The sequence below is a fragment of the Leishmania infantum genome, chromosome 36, assembly GCF_000002875.2.
Source record: "Leishmania infantum JPCM5 genome chromosome 36".
Classification (NCBI taxonomy): Eukaryota; Euglenozoa; class Kinetoplastea; order Trypanosomatida; family Trypanosomatidae; genus Leishmania; species Leishmania infantum.
In genome coordinates, this window is record NC_009420.2 from 429,551 (window position 1) to 453,583 (window position 24,033).

Consider the following 24,033-nt stretch of genomic DNA (forward strand, 5'->3'; position numbering starts at 1 on the left):
GCGCACGCACGCCCTCAGCTGCAATGAGGTACTGGCGCTCACGCCGTGAGCGAGGAGGCCGATGGGATGGCTTCTCGCTATTGCTCGTCGTGGGGGCGCTGCTGCTACTGTCAGTGAGTGTGAAAGGCGGGATGGCGCAAACAGGCAGACACGGCGACGGAGCCGTCGGACCGTTTGGCCCGCTAGCGCATGCTTTTACGACGATGCAGTCGTACCATCGTCATATGACGCTCAGCTCAAACCCTGTCGTCGTGTTCGTCTTTGACCATCAAGGCTCCGCGGTGACGAACTTCTGGGCTCCACTGATGCAGAGCGTCTCGAAGGGGTTCGATGCGTTTGGGATTGAGGTAGCGCACGCGCCCACGTCGTCGGAAATCGGGCAACAGCTGCTAGGAGCCATGAACGCCGGCAGTGGTGGTCCGATCATCCTATTCTTCCAAGGCGTCGGCGACACGCCGGCTGAGGGCGGCAAGGCATTGAAAATGCCCATTGCGTATGAGGGCAACATCGATATAGCGCACATCATGTCGTGGGGTCTGTCATGCATCTCCTCTTCGGTCACGCATCGCGTGCACAACGACGTCGATCTCGCCCGCTTCTTCGCTCAGTACCCTCAGTACCCCACGCTCCCGCATGTGCTGTACTTTCCCTCCACGAGCTACACCCCGGGCGGCTACCTCGCCCTCAGTCAACACTTTGCCCTCGATGCTGTGTTCGGCGTCGTGCCGAACGCGTTCGCCGCACCTAACGCGACTCTCATTGCACAGCGGTACAACATCACTAGCAAAGATGAACTACCCGTCCTGCTGGTGCTTCACAGGGCCGCAGCGGACGATGGCGGCGGCGCCGGTGAGTCAGACCGCGTAGTCCGAATGCCGGCGACGGCCACCTCGCTCTCCTATCGGGAGGCGCTGGCGTTTCTGTCGACGCACATCACGGACACTGTCGCCGCGCTCGTGGCGAAGGCAGAGTCTACGCAAAATCAGCACTTCCTCGAAGTAGCAGAAAGCCGCCGCGTGTACATGATGGGACAGCTGATTGAGCGGCAGCTTGATATTGCGGAGGAGGAGCGACTTCAGATGGCACGTGAGCCGATTCTTGTGAAGGACCAAGCTGCCTGGACGAAGGAGTGTGTGCAGCTGCCCAAGAAGCACCGCTGCCTCGCTGCCTTTGTCGACTCTGCGCAAGATTCGGCGGCAAAGGACAACGCTGTAAAGGTACTTGCGCTTGTCTCCGTCAAGCTACTGGAAATAATGGGGCGTGAGGCGCAAAAGGTGTCGCTCGTCGTTGTCGACCGGCAAGGTAGCGATGCCGTGCGCGAGTACTTTGATGTGGGCCATAACGGCTTCCCTGATGTACTTTTCCTTTCCTTGGACCATCCCGCTAAGTACTACAACTTTGTCGGCACCTTCTCCGCCGAGGGCGTGACGCAGTTTATCGCGTCTCATGACGCGCAGCTCACACACAAGGACGTGCGAGGCGGACATACCTTTATCCCGCGTATGGTGCCGAAGCTGGAAGAGGCGGTAGCGGTGACTCGCGGCAGCGATGAGGATCAAGACGACTTGTAAGATGGGCTTCTGCGAGGTGTCTTTCTATTCTGTGTTTCTCCTCCGTCTCTCGCTCGCTGTTTTCCGTGAAGGCGACAGACGAGAAGGGCGGTAGCCGCGTTTGCTGCCCGGGTCGGGTAAGCGTCTCTTTTACTTCTCCCTCCACTCCCCTCCTCTACTCTCCCGCTCCCCGCTGCGGCTGATGTGTGCCTGCCAGTGGTGGGGCGTAAAGCGCCGTGCATTGGGGCTGGGCCGCTGTCTTTTTTCTTTTTGAATGCCTTCTTTCTCCTCTCTCTCCTTCCTCCGTTGTCTCCCCGTCGTCTTCCCGCCGTGTGTTCAACACCGAGCGGATGGTGCGTGGAAGGAAGCGGAAGGGAGAGAGGGAACGTGAGGGAGATGCGTGTGAGGGGATATCGGCGATGTGCCTAGAGTGGAGCGGAAGAGTAAACCCGAAGCAGACAAATATAGAGAGAGTGGAAAGGAAAACAGGGGGGGGATGAGGATAGGGAAGAAGCTCCTGCAGCGACAGCACCAGCTCTCGAGTCTCGCTGCCGCAGAAACAAGAGTTTACGGGGGCATATCGCTCTCTTCTTCAGCGGATGCCTCGGCGAGCTCTTTGTGCCCTCCCCTCCCTCCCCCCCAAAGCGGTTAGGGGAGGGGATGCTCGTTTATTCTACTGCTTCTAGTTGTCGTGCGCAGCTGTGCAGATGTCCACTTTACTGGTAAATGCGTGAAATGTTACCATCCTCGTCTCTCGTGCTCAGCGCCGCCAGCGCAACGCCAGGGCTACTCGGGGACATGTGCCTGGCATGATCGCCCTCCTTGACTCTATTCTCCTGCCCGTTCAATCCCCCCCCCCAACTGCGGCTTATTCTGCCCTCGCCACTTCGACCTTCTTGCTGGTAGTCCGATGTAGGACCGCGATCTATGTTTTCAACGCTACTCTGGCAACAAGAAACTCAACAGCGAGAAAGTGACCGCGCGACTCTGCCGGCAACCCCTCACGCTGACCATCTTGGGCGCACCAGCCACATGCGACAGCCGCCCTGATTTAGGCGCTTTGCTCTTCTGCGTGACCTCTCCGCCCTCTTTTTCTTGTGTATTCGTCTCGCAGCCTCTATCAGTAGCCCCTCTGCGATGCTTCGTTGCACCGCCTCCGCGCTCTTCAAGTCGCTTGCCGTGTGGGGCGGCGGCACGATGGGCAGCGGCATCGCGCAGATCACAGCTCAGGCGGGTGTCCCGGTGACTGTGGTGGAGGTCTCACAGGCGCGGCTGGACGCGTCGCGCAAGTCGATCGAGACGTCGTTGCTGCGGATCGCCAACAAAAAGTGCGACGGTGATCAGGGCAAGATGAAGGCATTCGTGGACACGGTGCTTTCTCACGTCACGTTCACGACGGACGAAGCCGTGGCTGCTGGCGGCGCGGAGCTGATCATCGAGGCGATTGTGGAGAACATCGGCGCGAAGAAGGAGCTCTTTGGCCGCCTGGACAAGATGGCGCCGACGTCGACGGTGTTCTGCTCGAACACGTCGTCTCTGAGCATCACGGAGATGGCGTCCGCAACGACACGCAAGGACCGATTTGCCGGCATGCACTTCTTCTCGCCCGTGCCGATGATGAAGCTGCTCGAGGTGGTGCGCACAGAGGAAGTGAGCCCAGCCATCATCGAGCAGCTTACCGCCTTCGGCAAGAAGGTAGGGAAGATCCCTGTTGTTGCGAAGGACACGGAGGGCTTTATCGTGAACCGCCTTCTCGTGCCATATCAAATGGAGGCGTGCAGGCTGGTGGAGCGTGGCGTCGCGACTTTCCGGGATGTGGACACTGCTATGAAGTTCGGCTGCGGCTACCCGATGGGACCTTTTGAACTCTGTGACAGTGTTGGCATCGATGTTATCAAGTTCATTGTCGACGGCTGGCATGCACAGTACCCCAACGAGCCGCTCTTCAAGCCCTCGCCGCTAATCAATGAACGGGTTGCCGCTGGCAAGCTGGGTAAGAAGACTGGCGAGGGCTACTACAAGTACGACAGCAAGGGCCGCAAAATCGAATCCTGAAAGACGGATCTTTCCTCCACTCATTACGTTCTGTCCTGAGGCCCCGGCACAGCCTTCTTCATGCGTGCAACGAGCACTATTTTTTTTTTGATTTCTGCCGCGTGTGGAGCCGTCAAGGACAAGGATGCAAGACATCCAAACCATATCGGTCCCGTTTTTTTTTCTATTGATGCAACGCATCCCTTTGTGCGCCTTACGAGAAGGAAGGGGCGTTGTGGTCTTGTGATTGTCTCGAGCTTCTCCTCATGCGATCGTGCTCGCTGCTTTCCATACTTGATCGCCCTGCCCTCTTCTGTGTTCATCGCTGATGCGGGGTGTCCGAGGGGCGTCACTGTTAACTCGCGATTCGGCTCTGCTTTAGTGTGAGATGCACCGCTTGCTTTCTTTTCCCTTTTTTTCTTGAAAGCACGAAGTAACTTGGGCAAAACAGCAATTTGATGGCACCATGCGTTCACGTTAAAGTTCAGTCCTTCCCGGGCAGCGATGCCGCGTCGTATGCGTGTGTGTGTGTGTGTGTGTCTTCATGCGCCGTTCTCTTGAGCATGATGTATTTCTCGGTCTTCCTGCCTGTGTCTCTCTCGTGTTGTTTTTTTTCGTCCATTGCCGCATTAGCGCCCCCTGAATACGGGGGACAGCGCAGCCTGGTATCATCGCGTTCGGTGCTCACTCTTTGTGAGGCATCCAGGAGCCTGCAGCGTACCCACGGGTATGGCTGCGGGCACTTGGTGTCGGCGGACAGCCCTGTGCTGTTTGTGGCCAACCGAGACGTGAGGTTATGATCACATGCGTACGAGCTCACTATGAACCGTGTCGACGGTTCAGCAAACATTACCGAAAGCAAAACTCATACCAATGCGCCTCAAAGCGCGTGTGTACGAGACACGCGGCATCTCTCCTCGATCCGACCGGGGTGGGCTTTCACGGGGCAGAGATGCCGGAAGCGGGATGAGAGCACTCCCGACGTGCACCGCCGAGTCCTCCAGAGCCTCCCATGTGAAGCGTCACCGCACCACGTGATGGCATGCCGCGGGTGGAGGCGACTGAGACGGAGAAGCATGGCACACAGGCAGGATGTGCAGGGTCTCGGAGGAGCCTGGCCGGGGGCTGGTGGCCTTCCTCCCTGCGCGCATCCGGCATGCACGTGGAGCACCCGCGGCGTCCGCCCTCGAGCATGCCACCCCGGACGCGGACCGCTTTGGCGCGAGGCATGCAGTCCACACCGCGCCTCCGTCTGGCGCCGGTTAGACGCGTCTTTCCATTTCAACTGCCGGACGACTCGCCCGCGGCGAGGAGGAGGCAGCTGTGGCGCAACAGGGGTAGGTGCGCTGTGGTTGCGTACGCGTCTGCGCTTGCGGACCTCTTCACTTTGTCGAACGGGCATGCCGAGAAGCTGGAGGAGGAGCTCATCGGCTGCGGTGCTCGGCGTCGTTTGTGAGGAAACTCTCTGTCTTCCTGACTTGTGTGTCTGCATGTGCATCGGATCCCTCTCGTTCTCCTCGCTTCTCTGTTTGTGCGCCAGCAACGTCTCGTTGTCCTTTACCTCGTCGTTGTTCTCATGCATTCGTTTGCGTCGTCTCTCTCTCTCTCCCTATCTGTTCTCTGTCAACTCCATCGCGCACTCCGCGACACTCCCCATCCACATCTCTCCCCGAGCAGCACCGCGTTTGTATGTGTGGCACTTTGGGCTGCCTCTGCCTGTTGCCCCGTACCGCCCTGCGCCTGTAGTGAAGAAACAAAAAGGGTTTAGCGGGCCCTTCGCTTGCTCGTTTCACTGCTCGGTCATCGGCCGCTTTCCCTTTCATATAGCGACACACTTTCCCCTTCGTACAGGGATGACGGAGTACGCTGGAACGCAGGCCACAAGGCACGCTGAATCGGTGAAGTCGACGCCGCCGACAAGTCAGACGAGGGGGAGTATGCCCGCCGCCACGGCGCTGCCGTCGACGAGGGACATAGGCGTGTATCCCAGATCGCTGCCGCCCCTCGGGGGGAGCGGGGCAGGCAGCAACAATAACACTACGTGCAGCACCCGGCACGACTTTGATCCCTCGGCAGCGGGGAACGTGAACACTACCGCCGCCATGGGCGCGACGTTCCCAACTTCATCGTTCCGTTCCACACTGACGGATAGAGATCCGTCCCGCGGTCCGTCGCTGCTGCGCGTCAGCGACCCTGCGCCTCCTCCGTTGACGCCGACAGCCCCCGCTACTACAGCGCCGACTCTATCGGGACAGCACGTCCTTCACTGTCCTCGGAAGCCAGCCGCTAGCACTGGTGGCCCTCGCATGCCCGTCTGCCTTACAAGTGCGAGCGTGCAGAGCCACGACGAAAATGACGCGTGCCCACACTCGCAAAGCACCGGTGAAGGCGACGAGGCCGCCCCGCGGTCCAGCCAAAGGGCGTGCAGCCCAGCTCCTACGGAAGATTACGCCAATCAACACGCCGATCGTCGGCTGGCACGCACTGTCGAGCAGGGCCCGCGGAGGGGTGAGGCGACGCCTAGACTACATGCGGCGCCGTCCCGGTCAGATAACACGGAGGTAGATTTGCTGGCGCGCCAGTTCGTGCAGCGCACCGTTCTTTGGTCGTCCATATGCAACTGTGCCTCCGGCGGTGAGTCACCCGCGCGTTGTCGTCGTGACGAATTGGTCAAGTCGACGGTGCGAACCGTCAGCGTGGGCACGGGAAGCGGCGCTTGTTCGCACGAAGCGACCGCGACCGTGCCGATCTTCAGTACGACCGCAGCAAAGTCCAGCCAGTCATGTGTGGGAATCCTAAACTCTGCCAACGTGCAGAGTTCACACCGCGACGAGACAGAAAACGGGACTGCAGGCAGCTTTCCCCTCACCCGTGCAAACAACCCTGCCTTATCGACTCGGGAGACGTTCCCGATCCCTCGCTGCTGCCCCGATGACTTACTGCGGGGTGACGGCAAGATGTGGACCCCCGGCAAGCCGCTGCGTATCGCGTACGTTACCTGGAACATGGCAAGCAAGAGGCCACGCACCGGCGAGGTTTCCGCCCACTGCATCTACCCCAACGCACACTTGGTGGTGGTCGGCACCCAGGAAAACGGCCCCTATGTGATGTCAAACAAGCACCAGCGCCGGTGGACGAAGATAGTTTCGCAGGCCTGCCTTGGTGGGCAGTACGAGCTGGTCTGCCAGCACCATATGTGGGCGGTGCAGATGCTCGTTTTTGCTCGTCGCCGCGACGTGGCTCACTACATATCACGGGCCCACGCGTCGCACGTGAAGACGGGGCTGCTGAACGGCCTGGGAGGGAATAAGGGCGGCGTTGCTGTGGGACTAGTCTTATCTCTGACGCCTAAAGACGCAGCGCCCCCCCATCGTGCGAAAGCACATCTCGCGACTGCTTCTGCTCCGCAGGCCCCACCGCTGAAGAGTAAGGCGTCCGGGGCGCGAGGCACGCCGATAAAGCGATCCGCTACCACACCTCAAAATCTCGACAGCTCAATGGTAAAGGGGAGAGAAATTAGCGCTGGTTTCATGTTGTCGAAATCCTCCGCGGACTGCGCCGTTGGAATACCTCCGCCTGTGATGAGCAATCCGTACATGCTACACGACGCTGACGGCGAATATGGCAAGCTGCTGCAGCAGCACAGCTTGCCCGATGGCAACAGCACAGGAAACCTCTTCTGCGACGACGGTGACACTGTCTTAGAAAATGACGGGGTCTTCTCGCCTGCCGAGGTGATGAGTCGCAACACCTCGTCTGAGCTGACGACTGAGCACGCCGATGCCGAGCACTCTCACCGGCACACACAGCACTCCGAGAACGACATGGATCGGCAGGAACGTGGGGACGGTGACGACGACGCCTCGAGTGACGGCAGACCAGATAACGTCACGCCGAATTACATGACGCTGCTGTTCATCACCGCGCACCTTACGGCGCACCAAGGCGCTGTCAGCAACCGCAACAAGGACTACCGGCAGATTGTCTATGGCCTGCAGCTTGGCCGCCGCGGCCCGTATCGTAAGTTCTTCAAGCTGTTGCTGGGTCGGAAGAAAGTGCTGGATGGTGACGATGAGGAGGAGGCAAGCGATGAGGACGACGAGGCTGATTATTGGGAGGACAACAACCCTGAGGAGGGTGTGATGCCTTTAAGGCTGCCCGTTGTGTCTGAAGTTGAGCACAAGCGAAAAATGCGCCGCGACGTGACAGAGGAATTCGACCTCACCTTGTTCGGCGGCGACCTGAACTACCGCATCAACGGCACTCGCAAGGCCATCGAATACGTCATCCAGCACCACAGCAACATTCGATCTATCCTGATCAACAACGACCAGCTGAGCCTTGAGCGGGCCCGCGGGAAGGTGTTTCAAGGATTCCAGGAGGGGAATCTTCTCTTCCGCCCAACGTACAAGTACGAAGTATCGGCCGGCGGCGGCGTCACCCTCAACGAGTACAACTTTTCGCACAAAAAGAACCGCATGCCGGCCTACTGTGACCGCATCTTGTACAAAAAAAGGATGAGCTCGGCTGCCCGACGCGTCGCCATTCGGCTCTACACAGACGTCCCAAATGTCCGCTCGAGCGACCACCGTCCCGTCGTGGCCCTCTTCGACGTCGGCACGCGGGCCTACACCGGCTGAGACAGTGGGTAGGCGTAGATACTTGCTTCCAAGCACCTCTTGTGTAAGCAAGGGCGCATCTTTCTTGAATGTATTTTCTTCCCTGGCCTACGTGCGTGCTGCTGACCCTTTTCAGTTTTCTTTTTGCCGCACACCTCCTCGTCGAACCCCCTCAACCCGGGTGCGCGTTCGTTGTGCCTACACACAAGCGCATATATATATATATATATATACGTACACGGGGCGGCAGTTGCGGCGGTGTGTGTCTCTCTGTTCTTGATGTTCGGCTGGTGCGACTCCTCTCCCTCTCGTCTTTTTTTTCGTTTTTTTTTTGTGTGTCTTGCCCATTTGCTGCCTTCACGCTTTTTGTTTCTGCTCACCATTTTTATGATATTCGTGTTTTTTTTCGCTTGTTTTCTTCTTTGGTCTCTCGTCTCTGCGGTGGGGATTTATGTTGGTAACCGTAGTGGTATCGTTTGGGGGGGGAGGAGGCTTCGGATCCACAGCTCTCTCACTCTATGTCCATGAGATGCTGTGAGGCACGGCGGCGCCTTTTTCGCCGGCGGATACAGGGGATGTGACTGGGTTCCGTGGTGCTCGAAGCGCGGACACGCATGGCGACGGCTGTGCAGCTCGAAAACAACGCGAAGAAGGGCAGGAACGCACTTTTGATCGTTCTTGCGTAGCGAGCGCCGTGTGACGCTTCCCCTGCTTTGTTTTGTGTGCCGTCAGCTGCCACGGTTGCCTATTCGAAGCTGCTTCCTCCTGTCTTCCCTTTTTGCGCTCATGACATGATCGGCACTGTCTGCGAGCAAAAATTTTTCGTGGCCGCGCCTCGCGTAACTTTCTCTTGCTGAGCACACCAGTGTACAGTGAACCCCGCGTGTCTTCTGGTGAAGCATGTGCACGCCTCCCATTCACTTCCTGCTTCTCTCTTATTGCTTTTTTTTTCTGTCGCCGGCCTACATGATGTGGAGCTGTAGAGGGGCATGTGCGCGCAGCTTGGTTCGCACCTCCCTCCCTCCCTTGCGTTCTCTATTGTATGTGGATCTCACCACAGCGCCCGCACTGGTGGTTCCGTTTGGTAAGCTGCTGAGCTGTTCAATGGTCGGTGCCGTTCTCTCTACCTGGACTGCGCGGTCGCAAAGAAGAAGCTGAGGGGGAAGAGCGACGAGCACATCACTCGTGTGTTTGCGAATGTTTGTTGTACATCTCTGGAGCGAGAAGACAGCGACAGAGTGCGACTAAATAATCTTCAAAATAGAACCGAAAATAATCGAAGGGTAAGGGAGAGAGTGAGCCCGTGCCATGAATCACAGTGTTCAGCACGCATATAGACGCCGTGGTGCGGCTTGCGGTCTAGATTCTGTGCTCTTGTAAAATGCGTGGAAGGGTCGACAATCAGGCGTAGGTAGCGTGAGCTCTTTCTGGTTGTTGCTACTACGATCGTTACTATTATCGTTCTTCTCGTCCTTCTGGTTGCACTTCATATCGTTTTTCTTTTTGTTGTTGTTTTGTTGCTGCTGCGCTCCCTTCTTCACCCCGCCCATCCACACCACACACTCTCTCTGCGCGCGCAATCCCACTTACTTGTTTGCTGCATGCATGGCCTCGGTGTGTTGCCGCTGCGTCTTTTCCCGTCCTCACCAACTTCTCCGCGGCGTCTCTCTGTCGCACACACGTGTAGATGAAGCCGCACAAACAGCAGCGCACCTGCACCAAGCATCCCATTCCGTCCCACAACACGTCCGCCACCGCACGCCACAGTTCAGGTCGTCTTTTCCAGAACACTGTGCAGCCCTCCGCGACGCGAATGCGCTTTGTGCGCCCCGCCACACACGCGGCGCCGCACGGCCGCGGCTGGTACGAGGCGATCCCAGAGCGTCTAAAGGTGACCATCGACGACTACTTCAGCGAGGCCACGCACTGCTACGACGAGGAGGGGCACGAGTGCGCTCGCATGACGGGCTTGATTGCTCCGCACGCCGGCATGAGCTATTCCGGCCGCACCGCCGCCGAGGCCTTCGCGGTTTTTCGTGATTACCTCTACGCAAAAGGGTCCAAAGGCAGCGAGCTGGAGCGCATCTTTATCCTTGGGCCGTCGCATACAAAAGGCTTTGAAGGGTGCGAGCTCTCCGCCGCCAGCGCGTACGAGACGCCGTTTGGGCGGTTGAGGGTGGACACGGCCGTAGTGGATCGTGTGATGACTGATTTGCGCAAGGCAGGGGTAGGGGCGGCCACGGCGTCTCGCCGCACGGACGAGGCCGAGCACTCGATCGAGATGGAGACTCCTTACCTCTCCCACATTCTTCACTACCCACCAACGACGACCGGTGCGCCGGCGCAGCCGGCAGCGGGGCGCGTCGCAATCGTGCCCATCATCGTTGGCTGGACCGACAGGCAGGACGAAAAGGCCATTTGCGACGTGCTCAAGCCCTACATGGACGATGCTCGCAATTTCTTCATCTTCAGCTCTGATTTCTGCCACTGGGGTGAGCGCTTCTCCTACACATACCACTACAAGCGCTCCGAGTATCCGAATATCGGCGACTCCATCATCGCCATGGACCACGCCGCCATGGAGCTGCTGGAGAAGCGCGACTTGGAGAGGTGGTATGCCTACCTGCAGATGACCAAGAACACAATTTGCGGACGCGCGCCGATTAGTATTGGGATGCAGCGCTGGGCAGACGAAGTGAACAAGGCGCGAGTGAAGTTTGTGCACTACTCGCAGTCGAACAAGTGCAAGGACGCAGACGACTCATCAGTGAGCTACGCCGCTGCCATCATTATGGAGTAGATGGTGCACCTCCACCCCATGTAGGCCTCGTGATGCCGTTCTATCTTCTTGAAGAACAGCAGGGGTGAGCACAAAAGGAGCCGCCGCACAGCCGCGTCGAGCTACATGTATACATATATATATATATGTCCCGTTCGTCAGGGCAGTGCGCTTCTCCTTTTTGGTGTTTTGTGCTCATTCCAGTCTTTTCTTTGGCCTCCGTCCGACATCGCTGCTTTTTGCTTTTTCGTGTTCTTTCACACGCTTTATGTGCGCTTGAGTGCGTGTGTGTGTGTGTGTGTCTGTTTGCCATCGCCGCACGCCCTGTACACACACACACACACCTGCTCCACCGACTGTGGGCATCCATTTGCTAAGCCATTTTGCTGTATCAAGTCCCCCCCCTTTGTTTTTGCTCTGTCTTGTCCCATCTCTACCTCCCGTGCCTCTGTGTATCGATGCTGTTTACCGCTGCAGGACTCGATTCCAGTCTGGCTTTGCTACTACAGCACCCACAATATGCTGTGCCTACGGCTCTAACTGAGAAAGGTGGGTGAGATAAGAAGAAACCTCTCTCCTTTATCGGGGTCTCTAAGTCTCTGCAGCTGCCCCTCCTCTGCATTCTCCCCTTCAAATTATGTTTGTGTGTGCTTGCTGTTGTCTTTCTCAGCTCTGATAGCCAGTTGAGGAGGGGGAGGGGCGCCGCATCGTGGCACCAGGACCCAGCCACCCACGCACAGTGTGTGTGGGGACGCCAAGCACCTACGGCGTCAGGTGGGGGTGGGCCATCAGAGCGATTTGCCGCTGCCGGCGTCGGCGGGGAGACACGCCTGTGCCACCCGTATGACGCGGCAGAGCGTCCGTGCAGCTCGAACGCACCTCACACCCGGCTCTCGGTCTCCACTGGTGGTGGTGGTGGTGGTGGGAGGGGGTGGGGGGCCTCTGCGCCACTCCGGGGGAGCGGAGTTGGTGAGAAGAGTTTGGGGCACAGGCCGTGCTCGGGTGACTGAGTCGGCGCCTTGCGGCAACGCGTGCCTGCCGCTGCTTCGCACCGGGCTGATGGGAGCCTCTGGCCGTCCGCGGTAGAGTGGAGCTTAGGTCATGTTAAAAAGAATGGACGCGGTGAAAGCAAACGGAAAAACAATCGATGCCTTCGCTGTGCGCTGGCGACCGTAGAGGAGGTAGGTGCCTTGAGGGGATAGTGGTCATAGTACCGAAGCAGCCAACAGGCTGGGCCGCTGTGGTGATTGATGAGACTTCTCAGAACGGAATCTCTCGTTTCGCGAATCGCTCTTTTTCGTGGCCGTCGTAGGGGCCGGCCCTCTCGCGCGTGCTCTCCCGCAGATGTCCGTGCGAAAGCACATCATTACCGCTCCAGTGCTCTTCCACACCTACCTCTTTTTCTTGTCTCCTTATTCTTGCTGGTGGTTCTTCATCCTCCGCGTGCTTTGCGTGCCGCTTCACCCCCGTTTTCTTTTTGTTTGGCGGTGGTGTTGGTGCTGGAGGGGGGATCTTTCTCCGCATCTATCCACCGATCCTGCTTGCTTTTGGCAGCTGTACAAGAAGACAGACTCAGAAGCACTCAAGCACGGGCGCCCTTTTGTGTGTTGTGTGTGTCTGCATCGTCGCTCTGTCGTTTTGCCTCACACTTTCTGCCCTTTCTTTGTTCGTCTCTGTCTCATTTTCTTTTTTTCTTTGTATTCTTCGCGTGCGCGTTCTCCCTTTTGCTAGCTGTTCCTTCCCTTGTACTATCTAAATGGTAACGCGGGCACTGCAAGAGCGCGATGAAGACCCACCGTCGCCATGCCACCGTCGAGGAGGTGATTGACCCCTCTCCGTTCGACTACACCCTTCTGAGCCACCTCTACGTGCATTCCGACGGAACGGATGTGATCGACTTCAGCGGCCTCGCTCCTGGCAAAGAGAGCCGATGCCGTGTGAACTCCTTCTTAAAGAACCGCAGCTTCGCTCCAGGGATGACGGAGGCAGAGCCTGAGGCTGTCGGGTCGTACTTGCACCTGCGCATCGAGGAAAACGATCGGAGTACAGTGGACGACTCGGAGTGCTGCAAGATCCCTGGTGCACACACCTCAGCGCCCCCGAGAGGCGGGTCGGCCCCTGCGTCGAACCTAGTGCGCATCGAGGACAGCGCGGAGCACTGGTGGTTCATGTGCCAGGCCGCAGAGGACACTGCACCGTACGCGCGACTCTTCCACGGAGCAGGGGACCTTCTCAGCTACCTAGAGCAGCACAACCTTCAGCTGCCGACAGGCAGGAGCTGGATGAGCGACCCTTCGACTGACGCAGGGTTGCCGCATGGCGGACAACCTCAGCCGCACCAGCACAGCAGCAACAGTGTTACCGGCGGCACCACATCCATCCTGCCACTGACGAAGTGGCTGGACATCCAGATTGACCGCTCGAACCCGCGCAGTGCGGAGCGAGTCGCCCAACTCCTGAATCGCTTGCCGATTTCGCAGGAAACCAAGGACAGCTGCTTGTACCTGTCCACGGTTGATTCGATCGACATTAGCCTGCTGGCCACTAGCGACGTTTCCAGCACCATGTCCGACTATGTTTTCCTCAACTTGATGTGCACGCCTGTGGTGGAAAATGATGTGAACTGCGCAGGCGCCACGACTGCCACCACCGCGTCGGACGAAAAGAGGTTCCTGCATGGACTGGGCGGCGGCAATTTCGGCTTCTCGAGCACGGACAAGAAAAAACGAACGGCGAAGTCGGGAAAGACGCAAAAGCGTAGTGCTGCTCACGTTTCGTCGCAGGGGACCCTCTCGGCCACGCGAAGTGTGATGGAGATGCGCTTCGAGGCGGTGCGTATGGGCGCGCCGCGCTCCTCCGTGCCGGAGCCTGTCGCTGTGGCTGTCATCGTCTTCGCGGATTGGATGTTCACCATACACGAAAAGCCGTTTGCGGAGATGGACGACATGCTGCGCATGGTGCAGCTACACTGTGCACCATCAGAGGTGACTACCTCACATCTGCGCTACGCCGCTGCCCTGTCGCCAACAATGCAGCGTCGCTTCACTGCGCCGTTTGCGATGAGTGTTCTCCTGCAAATTGTGGTGGGGCATCACCTCGACAGCATCACCCTCGCCAAGGCGGTCGACGCGCTTGGTGATTGTGTCTTCGACGTCAGGGAACGAAAGAGGGACCAGGATGCCGTCTTGAAGCACATCACTGCCGTTCGGCGCTGCTTTGGCGAGTGCGGTACCGAGACAGCACGGCGTGAGGTGCTCTTCGCATCTCTGCTGCAGCCCATGTTTGCAGACAGGTTCTTTGTGGCTGATCCTACCATTCGCCGTGAACTGGAGAACGCCCAGGCGCACTTGCGGCACTTCCAGCGAGACATTGCGGATTGCCGCGACACGGTCGCCCTCTCGAACTGGCATAACAATGTCGCCATTCAGTGGGTGCTGCTGCGCCGCGGTAACCGTGCTCTTCGCATGGTCCTCCTCCTCGCGCAAATGACAAACATCATGCAGCCAATCGTGATTGTGCAGACGCTCTACGCCATGAACGTCCCGTTGCCATTTGAGGCGGACGGCGACCCACCGCACACGACGCTGGCGCCGTTTTTTGTCTTGGCCGCTATCTTCCTCATCTACTGCGGTCTCACTGTTGGGTCCATTCGACACGTGCTTGTTCGTAAGTCCTTCGAGACACGGCTACTGGCCTAAGTGCGCCAATAAGAGCAGCACGCGTAGTCCGTAAATTTTGACTGCACATCAAGATAACCCTATCTCTCAAAAGGAAAGTATCTAAGAGGCGTGGCAAAAAGAAAAATGGGTGTGGGGAAGCAGAACAGAGGAAGGTGGACGAAAAAGGCATTAGTTGCGTATGCTGATGGTGAGTCGAAAAGAGGGGCGGCGAGACCGTCATGCACACAGTCGTCACACAATCTGTCTTCTCAAGCCAAGACCGCGGTTTACACATATGTGAAAAGTAGCGTGTGACAAGAGTGCGAGAGCTGCTCACCATTGCGTCTCTTTTCCTCTCGCTTTGCATGTTCATCCCCACAAGGGTGTGCTCCTTCGCCGCCTGTCCTCAGGTGCTTTTCTCTGTCTCACGCCACTTCCGCGGCTTCGTAAGCTTGTTGGAGTGCTGTTGTTGCGCCCTTGCCACCCTCATCCTCAGCGCTACGTTTTCTCTCTGTGTTGTTTTTGTGACGGCAAAGAAAGTTGATCTCCCTCCCTCCCTCTCTCTCTATCTTTGTTGGTGCGTTAAAGCACTCATGCGCAAGTCACGGGCGCACGAGAGCACCACCCCGGGCGCTCGACGATGAGAAGGAGCGCGGAAAACCAGAACGAACGAAACAGAAAACCATTTGACCTTGCCAGACGTGCAAAGCGACGGTGTTTTTTGTTGTTGTTTTTTTCATGTGCGTGCGTGTGTGGACGTCTGCGAGTCACGGAGACGTGGGCAAAGCAACAGAAGGAAAGAAAAGCACAAGAAAAAAGTGGAACGTGGCAGGGGAGAAGGGCTTGTAGGCATACAGGCACGCCTTTTGAAGGATGTGGGTGGTACGAGAAGCGCAAGTCCAATTCTCATCTGCGTCCGCGGCAGTGAATCCTTTTCCATTCCCCAAGCCCAGCTCAGCTCAGCCTGCCTCCTCCCCCAAGATCCATCATCCAAGGCGCACCAACAGCGGTCTACTCGACCATGGCAGCTCCCTCTGTCTTTTGAGCCGTCTTTTCTGTCGACTGTCCTTTTATCCTCTACTGTGCCTTTTTTTTTACTGTAGCGGTCAGCAGCTTCACCTTTCTTCGACTGCGCGCGTCTCCAGTGCGTTCGAGTCTGTGTTCTCGCTACAGTTCCTGTCGCCCCTGCGCACCGTTTAAAAACATTTCTCAGTTGCCTATCGACGGCGTATAGACTTTCCCTGTGCACATTAGCACAGACGCACAAATAGACGAACACACGTGCATTTCGAGGGGCACACGTTTTCCTTTCACTGCCTCTCTTCACAACCTCTCGCACGCACGTGCCGAGGATCCCTTTCACGCGTTGGCGCTCGCCTCAGCTACCTCACCTCTCTCTCCTCGACTGTGCCGCCCGCCAATATAGAAAACGCTTGCGACGAGTTTGGCGACGGTCAGCAATGCTGTGCGGCTCGCGAGCGACCTTCGCCCGGACGGCGGTAGCGTTCTTCAACATGAAGCACTTTCAGACCAAAAAGAAGTACAACCTTACTCCCCAGAACATTTATGAGACGTTCTCCACCGTGCTGTTGCCCCGTGACCGACTGCTGCGTCAGTCTGTCTCCGGCGGCGGCGGGTCTCGAGTACTGGTGCTGGATGCCCAGCAAAGGGTGAAGGGGGTTTACCTCCCCGTCTTTTGCATGCCGCACCCTTCCACCATCACGAACGGCAGCAACTCTCTGGGTGTGGCCGTCGCCGACTACACGCGTTCCATTGAGGCAGCGTCGACAATACACAAAGCAGGCGGCGGCGGCACTGCGTCAACGTTGCCGACGGTGCTAGTGGTACTGTCGCATCCGCAAGGACTGGCCTACGGTACCTTTCGAGCCGATGGTACACCAGGTGTTCCAATGAAGAACCTTGCACTCTCGCCAATTCTTGCAAATGCGAGGACACAGCAGGCGTCGACGAACATCGCCTCTACACCCCTCCGGACCTCTGGCCTGGGCACGGTGATGCCGTTGCTGAACGTTTCCCGCGGTCGTGCTGAAGTCATCCGTGACATCTATAAGGAGCTGAATGAGTGCGAACACGTTGCAGAGCTAGCGGCCTGCTCTACCTTCGTGTGGGTTCAAAGGGACAACATGTCGTCGATGACCTTCGAAACGGCACAATCCTCCGAGCGATACTGGGAGCGTGAAAAAAACGACGGTGACGGCGCCGCCGCGCCGCCGCCCGGTGCTATATCGTTTCTGGACCGCCGCTGGGTCTTGCTGATGGACGTTGCCCTTCACCCTGATACTGGCTTAGGCCTTTACGCCCGCGATCCCGCCACAGGCGATCGCATCGTGAACGCCACCGGGGTGCAGTCTGCCCTTTGCAGAGGGTTGCTCTTGCTCGATCACGTTCCCCGCACGGCGGCGGACCCGACAAGAGCAGCCGATAGCGACACGGGTTCAAGTGGGTGATGCTGGCTGCTCGAGACCACCTCTCCCCTACCGCCGCCGCGAAGCACTCTTCGTCGAACATGCCCATACATCGTCGAAATTGGCTTCCACGCGCAACGCACGAGAACGCGCGCAGCCCGTGCATTCGCTGCTGCGTGATGTGAGCCGGCGGTTCTCTGTTTTCGCGCGATGACGCTGCACGCAACCAAGAAGAGATCGTCAGTGATTCGAGGTGAATGTCCTTTGTTGGCATCGTTGGGCGGACCTCTTCACAGGAACGACCGGGATCTTTGGCGGCTCACAGAAGCGGAGAAACAACAGAAAATGTGCGGGAAGTGTTCACCCCATCAAAAGGGGCACCAAAGGAGCACATCCGAATACGAGCAACAGAGGCACGAGGACGGTGCGCTTGCGTGTGTGGGGAGGCGCGGTTTACTGTGGAAACATGAGGCTACCGCGGGTTTGTCGCGCCGAAAGAAAATGCTGCGCACCATATCTGACAGCGACAGGGGACGGGGGGGGCTCGTGTGCGTGGAGATGGTCCATGCTGTCAAAAAGCAGAAAGCTAGGTGCCGTTGGGCCTGTGGAGCCTGCCCATGCGAGGGTCGAGTAAGCCGCTCACCTCGACTGCTCGCCTCTCCTCCCCCGCCCCCAAATCGGTGAAAACCTTCTGTCCACATAAAAAATGCACAAGGCTTGTTTTCTTTTTGGTGCTCAAGACACTTTCATAACGTTCGGATGGCGCTTGCTTGAGCCTCTGCATAGCATTCTTTCTTACGGCACCAAGGCGGGTGAGGTATGTGTGCAAGGAGAGACGTCTACGGATCACCGTAGTGATTGGGGAGTGTGCAAGTAACCTCAAACCCCTTCACGTATCGACTGCGCATCCTTTGCTGCCATGATCGGCACTGACACCTTGCCTTCTCGTTCTGCCTGCAACCCCCTCCTTCCCTTCTTTCTCTCTGCTCCTTTGGACGACTTGCTCTCGGCTGCTGCACTGCCGTCATGTCTGACCTGAATTCGTTCATCATAGGCAGTGCGAAGGGAAGTAGTGCCCCCTCTTCCTTTTTTTTCTCCTCGATTATCAACGTCGCTGCATTCGCAGGAAAAAAAAGGCTCGTTGCTCAAGCTATCTTTCGCCGTAGCTTCTGTAGCTCTCTCTCTCTCATTTTATTTTGTTCCCCTCCACCTCCCCTTACTAGCAGACATTCCGCGCCGCAGAATGCGTCGTGTCACTTGCCATGCATTCGTGCGCTGTGCGCAACCCGCGGCGGCACTCACGCCTGTGCGTACCATTATTGCCGCCAAGGGCATCGTAGAAAACCGTATCACCAAGCACTACACCAACCGCACTGTCGACGAGTCCAAGGCGGAGCGAGCGGAAAGCATGAAAAAGACGCTCCACCCCAATCCGCGCAACCGCAAGGAGGAGCTTAGCCACCTCACCCAGCACTGCAGCTACGAGTACGTGCCGGAGTTTCAGCGGTGGGCGAATGATATGATGGCCGTGTACAGCGATCCGCAGGGGTACGGGCACGATATGGCGTATCACTACCAGCGCATCTGGAAGGCGAAGAGCTTGACGCGCCGTGGCGTGGAGGATGGCAGCGGCGCCTTCGATGTGTGCCGCGTCCATCCGCATTGACAAGGAAAACGTGAGGAACAAAGTCGCTGTGGATCGGCATCACCGCAGGAACATCCGCGCTACATCAGCACCGATGCTCTGCGAGCGATGACGACGGTGACTGTTTTGGTCACGCATCCATCATGCGCGGACGGAACTCGTTTTTGTATCATACAGCTTCTCTTCTTGCTGCTTCCGCGCGCTGGTGCACTCCTTGTGTGATACATGCCGTGTGCGCATAGGTGTGTGTGTGTGTGTGTGGGTCTACTTGTTTGGTGAGCATTCCCCGTAAACTCGCACACGAGCTCACCCTGCTTTTCCTTTCCTGGTTCTGCCGTCTGTTGTAGTCCATTTAGTTTCTCGCAGTAGGTAGGCTTTCCGTTATTAGTCCTTTGAGTGTTTTTTTTTTCAAGATTGACCTTGCTCTTCATATAGCCTCTACTGTCCTTTCCCCTCGACAATCCCTGCTCCGTTGCGAGCCCGCCGGCTGCCCTCCCCCCCCCGCTCTTTGCTCGTGCGCGTGCCAACGCTTTCTTTATTTTCGTTTCCCCCGCGAGTCGGGAAGGGGTGCAACGGCTTGGGGCCGACTACCTCCGTTTGAGCAGGTAGGAAGAATCTGCAGGCGTGTACGCCGATGTGCACGCATGTACGTGGCTTGGGTCGCAAGCCAACGGATAAAGATTCCAAGCGCCATGCCGAAAGGACGAAAAGAAAAGGAGAGGATGAATAGTGGCATGGCACGGTGACCGGATACAGCGGGCAAGCTACTTTGCCGTCTCTCATGAGCCTGCTATGATGGTGACGCTCTAATGCTGAAAAAAGAATCTCGAGTTCGCTAAGTCGAACCAAACAGTAACTGTGAAGTCACCCAGAAACACAGGCACATACACACAAGGACGGCGACAAGATCGCACTTGACCAGGTAACCGAGCAAGCTTGTCACGCACCGAGTCCTGCTGACTTCTCACATGAGCTGGGCCAGGGGCATGCTCTCCACGTTGTCGCCGTATTTTCTCCCGTTGCTTCATCTCCCTCATGCACTGCTGCTGCTCCCTACCTCTGACTCTGATAGACGGAGCACCTTTCTGTACAAGAGCGAAAGTGCTTCGGGCGGAAATACACCGCTGTGAGCGCTTAAAGACCGCGCGCACCTCGCTCACGTGCGTTCGACGCCGGCATCACCCCGTCTACACACTCCGAATAGAACGGCATCGAACTGACGCAAGACAAGCGAGGTTACAGTTTCAAGAAATTAAACTAAAACCAAAACGAACAAAAAAGGAGTGGTACACTGCACGTACGTCCTGACAGTTGGCGTGCGCATTCTCGCGTGCACACGGCCACTCTCAGAGACGCGTTCGCCCCGTCCATACTCGCCCGCTGCAAACCCAGAGAGCTGACAGGGAACGACCCGTCACTAAAACGTGGATTGTAGCTGCTGACGCTTTCCGATGGACGTGCTGGGAGCGTTTAGTCGGTGGCCGCGCCCGTTGCAGTCGAGGTGGCTACTGCTGCTGTTGCTGCTGTATCGCGTGACTCTCTGTCTGACATTGCAGACGGCGGAGTCGCCCGATGAATGGTGGCAGAGTGAGGAGGTCGCATACAAAATGGTGTTTGGCCGTGGGCAGCTCACGTGGGAGTGGGACGAGGCCATTCGCTCCTATGTCTTTCCGGCAATTTTCGCAGCTCCGCTGCTCGTGCTCAAGTGCACAGGGACGGACACCGCGTTGACAGTGTGGGCCTCCAGTCGGTGTGTGCAGGCTTTCATCTTCTTTGCGCATGACTGCACCATGCTCGCCCTCGCACAGCGCCTCGACGACCTTCGGCGCTGCCTGAACTCGAGGAGGTCAGGCCGCCACGCGTTCTCCGCCCCTCTCTCCTCCACCGTCAGTGAATCCACCGGTGCGAAATGCCGCACACCGACCATTGCGTCAACAACGCTGGCCATGGTGGTGGTGGAGTGGTTCCTCATCAACACAGGAGTGCGCAGCTACTCCAACGTGCCGGAGTCTCTCTTCTTCCTGCTGTCTCTCTACCAGACAAGCTACCCGTTGTTTCTGCTTTGGGCCGGTGTGGCGTGCGCAATGCGCGTAACGGCGGCGTTTGCGGCGCTGCCGGTTTTTATCGTGCACGCATGGCGCTTATGTGGCAAGATGGGCGTCGCGCGTTGTCTTCTTATTGCTTTCACCACAGTCGGCATGGTGGTCGGCATCAGTGCCGGGGTCTGCTTCGTCGACTATATTTTTTACCACCGTCTCGTCTTCACCCCGTATAACTTTCTGAAGTTTAACTATTTGCTGGGTGTGAGCAAATACTATGGGGTTCATGCGCCGTACTGGTACTTCGTCACGCTGCCGGCCATGGCCGCCCCATTCGTCTTTTTTCTTGTGTGGATGCCTGTGTGCTGGTGCTGGATGCAGGAGGCGGAGAAGCACCACATGAGCGGCTCGGCACCGCATGCGCAGAGCACGCTATTTTCCGGCTCTTTTTCGCGGACACTGCGGCAAGAAATAAAGCGGTGGGCTTTTGTAGGTGCGCCGACACTGATGATTTACAGCAGTCTTGAGCATAAGGAGATGCGGTTCGTCTACTTTCTGCTCCCGCTGCTCCTCCTGATATCCAGTGTGGTCGTCGTCTTCCTCTGCACCAGTTCTCTGTCGGCGCTGAAGCAATCGAGTAGAGTGCGACGACGGTCTTGGTGCCTTGCCGTGCCGTCTGCTGACACGGTGCGGCGCCTCTTCACGCTCTCCTGGGCTGCGAGTGCGGTCTTCACGATTGCGCTCCTGTACGGCTACCGCCGCGGCGCCCCGACGCTGTTCCGCGAAATTCGTGGCGCCGACCGACACTTTGGTCACCTGGAAACGCTCGCGCGCTGCTACGGGACGCCTGGATTTGCGCAGCTGCACGGCAAGGTAGATCGACTAGAGTGGGTAGACTGCCGGATGAGGTTAGATGCCGTCTCGGGGGTACCAGTGGTGACGCAGGACCGCCTATTTACGGAGCAGCCGAAAGCCTACGCGTTGTGGCGCTACCTACGCGTCGCTTCGAGGCTTGACGTCGAGGACGGGGGTAAGGAGAGTGTTGGCAAGCTGTCGAAGGATGCGTGGTGGCGAGAGATGCTCCGCGTAATGCCGAAAGGCGAAGCCCCTGCTTTGCCAGACGCCATCATCCTCTTCCAGAATACGGCCATCTTGCTCGAGGCGGATCTTTTGCGACCAATGGGCTACCGCCGACTTGTGGTCGTGTTTCACACACTGCACAGCTTCGAAGAGCACGAGGACCGCTATCTCGAGTTGTGGTCCCGGGAAACAGCGCAGAAAAGCGAATCGTGAGATGGTGCGCAGAGGCGCTTCGGCGTTGGCAAGCGAGCAGCCCTTCTGATATCGTCTTTATCATTATTACTTTGCTATGTTTTTTTTTTTTTGTAAGGCCGCTCATACGCTTCGTTTACTGCTGATCCCTTCCGCCTATGGTAATCGTTTCTGTAACGCCTCTCGCTCTTTCCTTTCTTCTCTTTTCTTGCTGTATTTTTTTTTCCGGTTCGGGTACATTTTTGCTTTATCGGACGAGAGAGACAACAACCGCAAAAAAAAACACTAAAACTCAGCATCACCAGCGAAGCGAAAACAAAAATAAAAAGGGGCGGCTGTTGAGGATGGAAAAGACAGCAGACGGAGTGCGAGAAGCAACTCGCGTTAGAGACTGTTGTGAGTTATTTTTTTGCTGTCACGAGTGGGTAAGACGGAGTACGCTGCTTAGGCGGCGCGCTGCTGTACAGCAGGAGCGCGCTGAGCCTTTTCTGTGCATCGCCACTACCTTCTTAATGACCCGACCTTACCCCACCTCCTCGAAAGTTCTGGAGTGCGTGCAGATCTTTCCGGCGTGGTGTGCACACATGCGCGTCTGTCTTGTTTCTGCGCTGTGTGAGTCCCGCTTCCCATGACGCATACCTCTGCTGCGGCCGGCTGCTCCCCTCCCTCCGCCCTCTTTGCAGACGTCCCTGCGTAGGAAGTGTACTTGCTTCCCTTTCTCGGTTCTTGGTGCCTAGGGCGGGCGAGCGTAGAGCCATGGCGACCTCGTCACCTCGCACCGCGATATCCTCGTCATCGGCGATGAAACAGTATCTGCAGCAAGCAGCGGAGGACGATGTCGTCTGTGCATTTGGCCCCGACTACTTCCACGGCGCGCGCGCCGGTGCCTGCGTCGGCTCCCTGTTCTCTGCGACCCTCTGCTGGTACACGTTTCGGCTGTTAAAGGAGGACCAGCGGGAGGCCGACTTCCTCGCCGGTCTCAGGCAGGGCCAGCGCAACCGTCACTTCTCTACTTGGACTCTTCTGCGCGGCTTGCGCACTCAACCGATGCTCACCACGGGGTGCATTGCGCTCGCCACCACGTCTGCGATGAAGTGCATCAAGTGCTACCTGGCAAACCAGCGCTGCCGCGAGTTTTTCATTGACGACGTGCAGTTTGATATGATCAGCGAACTGAGTGAAACGGACTCATACGCGGCGGCTTTTCTGTCGACAGTTTTTCATAATGCAACCGGCTGCGGCGCAGGCGCACACGATGCATTCACCACGCTCAGAGAGGATCGCAGTGAAGGCCAACCCACTCAGTCGCCTGCCCCTAGGGCGTCTGCATCGACATCGACAGTGAATGACCTACTTCACGCCCACATTAGTAAGCTAGACAGCGAAAAGGTCGCTCTTATTCACCGCGCGCCAACGTACTACGACGGGGTTGCCGTTGCGTTCCTCGGCTCCGTTTTGGACTGCTACCTGCCGCAAAAGCCGGTGCAGAGGTACTATAGCATGCGTGCCGGTACTTGGTAGGATTATCTTGTACAGGTCTGTTTATCCTAGTAGCTTTTTGTTTTGGTAGTGTCGTTTGATTGCTGCACTGCTTATTGTAGGGTGTGTGCTTTACACTTTCCTGTTGAAGGCTTTTCAGAGCTCTGCGGCAGTGCGGACAAAAGAGGTGGAAGAAGAAGAGCAGTGGCGTGTTTGGAATGCTCACTTCGGAGCTGAAGCAAGGTGTAGCAACTCGCGGCTTTCTCATCCATTGCGGCTGTAGCGGTGCACCCGCGACGCACCTTTTTCCAACTGTGGACACCTCAACCTCTCTAGCTCTCCCCCTTTGCGTGCACCGTCTTCCTCGCTGTTGTCTCTACACCCTGCAACAAGTGCAACCCACCGCACCACTGTTCGTGCAGCGGACGGTAACGTACCTGCTCCTGGAACGCTGTATTGGAACTAGGCATCTACGTGCATGGGTCGCGAATAACAGGCACCCAACTGCAACCATTGACTCTGCTCCAGCTG

General features: G+C 57.5%; 9 protein-coding genes across 9 annotated transcripts; all 9 read left to right on the forward strand.

The window, feature by feature from the left end:
- Positions 1-203: 203 nt before the first annotated feature.
- LINJ_36_1190 (hypothetical protein, unknown function) lies at positions 204-1,571 on the forward strand (the record flags this gene model as incomplete). The annotated part of the gene is made up of 1 exon (XM_001469453.1): positions 204-1,571. The coding sequence occupies one exon, from the start codon at positions 204-206 to the stop codon at positions 1,569-1,571; it is 1,368 nt and encodes a 455-aa protein (XP_001469490.1).
- A 1,116-nt stretch (positions 1,572-2,687) lies between these two features.
- Positions 2,688-3,605, forward strand: LINJ_36_1200 (putative short chain 3-hydroxyacyl-CoA dehydrogenase; the record flags this gene model as incomplete). Its single annotated transcript, XM_001469452.1, has 1 exon — positions 2,688-3,605. One exon carries the CDS (start codon positions 2,688-2,690, stop codon positions 3,603-3,605), a length of 918 nt encoding a protein of 305 aa, XP_001469489.1.
- An 800-nt stretch (positions 3,606-4,405) lies between these two features.
- Positions 4,406-8,224, forward strand: LINJ_36_1210 (putative endonuclease/exonuclease/phosphatase; the record flags this gene model as incomplete). Its single annotated transcript, XM_001469451.1, has 1 exon — positions 4,406-8,224. One exon carries the CDS (start codon positions 4,406-4,408, stop codon positions 8,222-8,224), a length of 3,819 nt encoding a protein of 1,272 aa, XP_001469488.1.
- Positions 8,225-9,890: 1,666 nt separating this feature from the next.
- Positions 9,891-11,003, forward strand: LINJ_36_1220 (conserved hypothetical protein; the record flags this gene model as incomplete). Its single annotated transcript, XM_001469450.1, has 1 exon — positions 9,891-11,003. The coding sequence occupies one exon, from the start codon at positions 9,891-9,893 to the stop codon at positions 11,001-11,003; it is 1,113 nt and encodes a 370-aa protein (XP_001469487.1).
- A 1,763-nt stretch (positions 11,004-12,766) lies between these two features.
- LINJ_36_1230 (conserved hypothetical protein) lies at positions 12,767-14,680 on the forward strand (the record flags this gene model as incomplete). Its single annotated transcript, XM_001469449.1, has 1 exon — positions 12,767-14,680. The coding sequence occupies one exon, from the start codon at positions 12,767-12,769 to the stop codon at positions 14,678-14,680; it is 1,914 nt and encodes a 637-aa protein (XP_001469486.1).
- A 1,421-nt stretch (positions 14,681-16,101) lies between these two features.
- Positions 16,102-17,109, forward strand: LINJ_36_1240 (conserved hypothetical protein; the record flags this gene model as incomplete). Its single annotated transcript, XM_001469448.1, has 1 exon — positions 16,102-17,109. One exon carries the CDS (start codon positions 16,102-16,104, stop codon positions 17,107-17,109), a length of 1,008 nt encoding a protein of 335 aa, XP_001469485.1.
- Positions 17,110-18,310: 1,201 nt separating this feature from the next.
- On the forward strand, positions 18,311-18,733 carry LINJ_36_1250 (conserved hypothetical protein; the record flags this gene model as incomplete). Its single annotated transcript, XM_001469447.1, has 1 exon — positions 18,311-18,733. The coding sequence occupies one exon, from the start codon at positions 18,311-18,313 to the stop codon at positions 18,731-18,733; it is 423 nt and encodes a 140-aa protein (XP_001469484.1).
- A 1,430-nt stretch (positions 18,734-20,163) lies between these two features.
- On the forward strand, positions 20,164-22,044 carry GPI10 (GPI alpha-mannosyltransferase III; the record flags this gene model as incomplete). The annotated part of the gene is made up of 1 exon (XM_001469446.1): positions 20,164-22,044. The coding sequence occupies one exon, from the start codon at positions 20,164-20,166 to the stop codon at positions 22,042-22,044; it is 1,881 nt and encodes a 626-aa protein (XP_001469483.1).
- Positions 22,045-22,779: 735 nt separating this feature from the next.
- Positions 22,780-23,544, forward strand: LINJ_36_1270 (conserved hypothetical protein; the record flags this gene model as incomplete). The annotated part of the gene is made up of 1 exon (XM_001469445.1): positions 22,780-23,544. One exon carries the CDS (start codon positions 22,780-22,782, stop codon positions 23,542-23,544), a length of 765 nt encoding a protein of 254 aa, XP_001469482.1.
- Between the last annotated feature and the right edge of the window lie 489 nt (positions 23,545-24,033).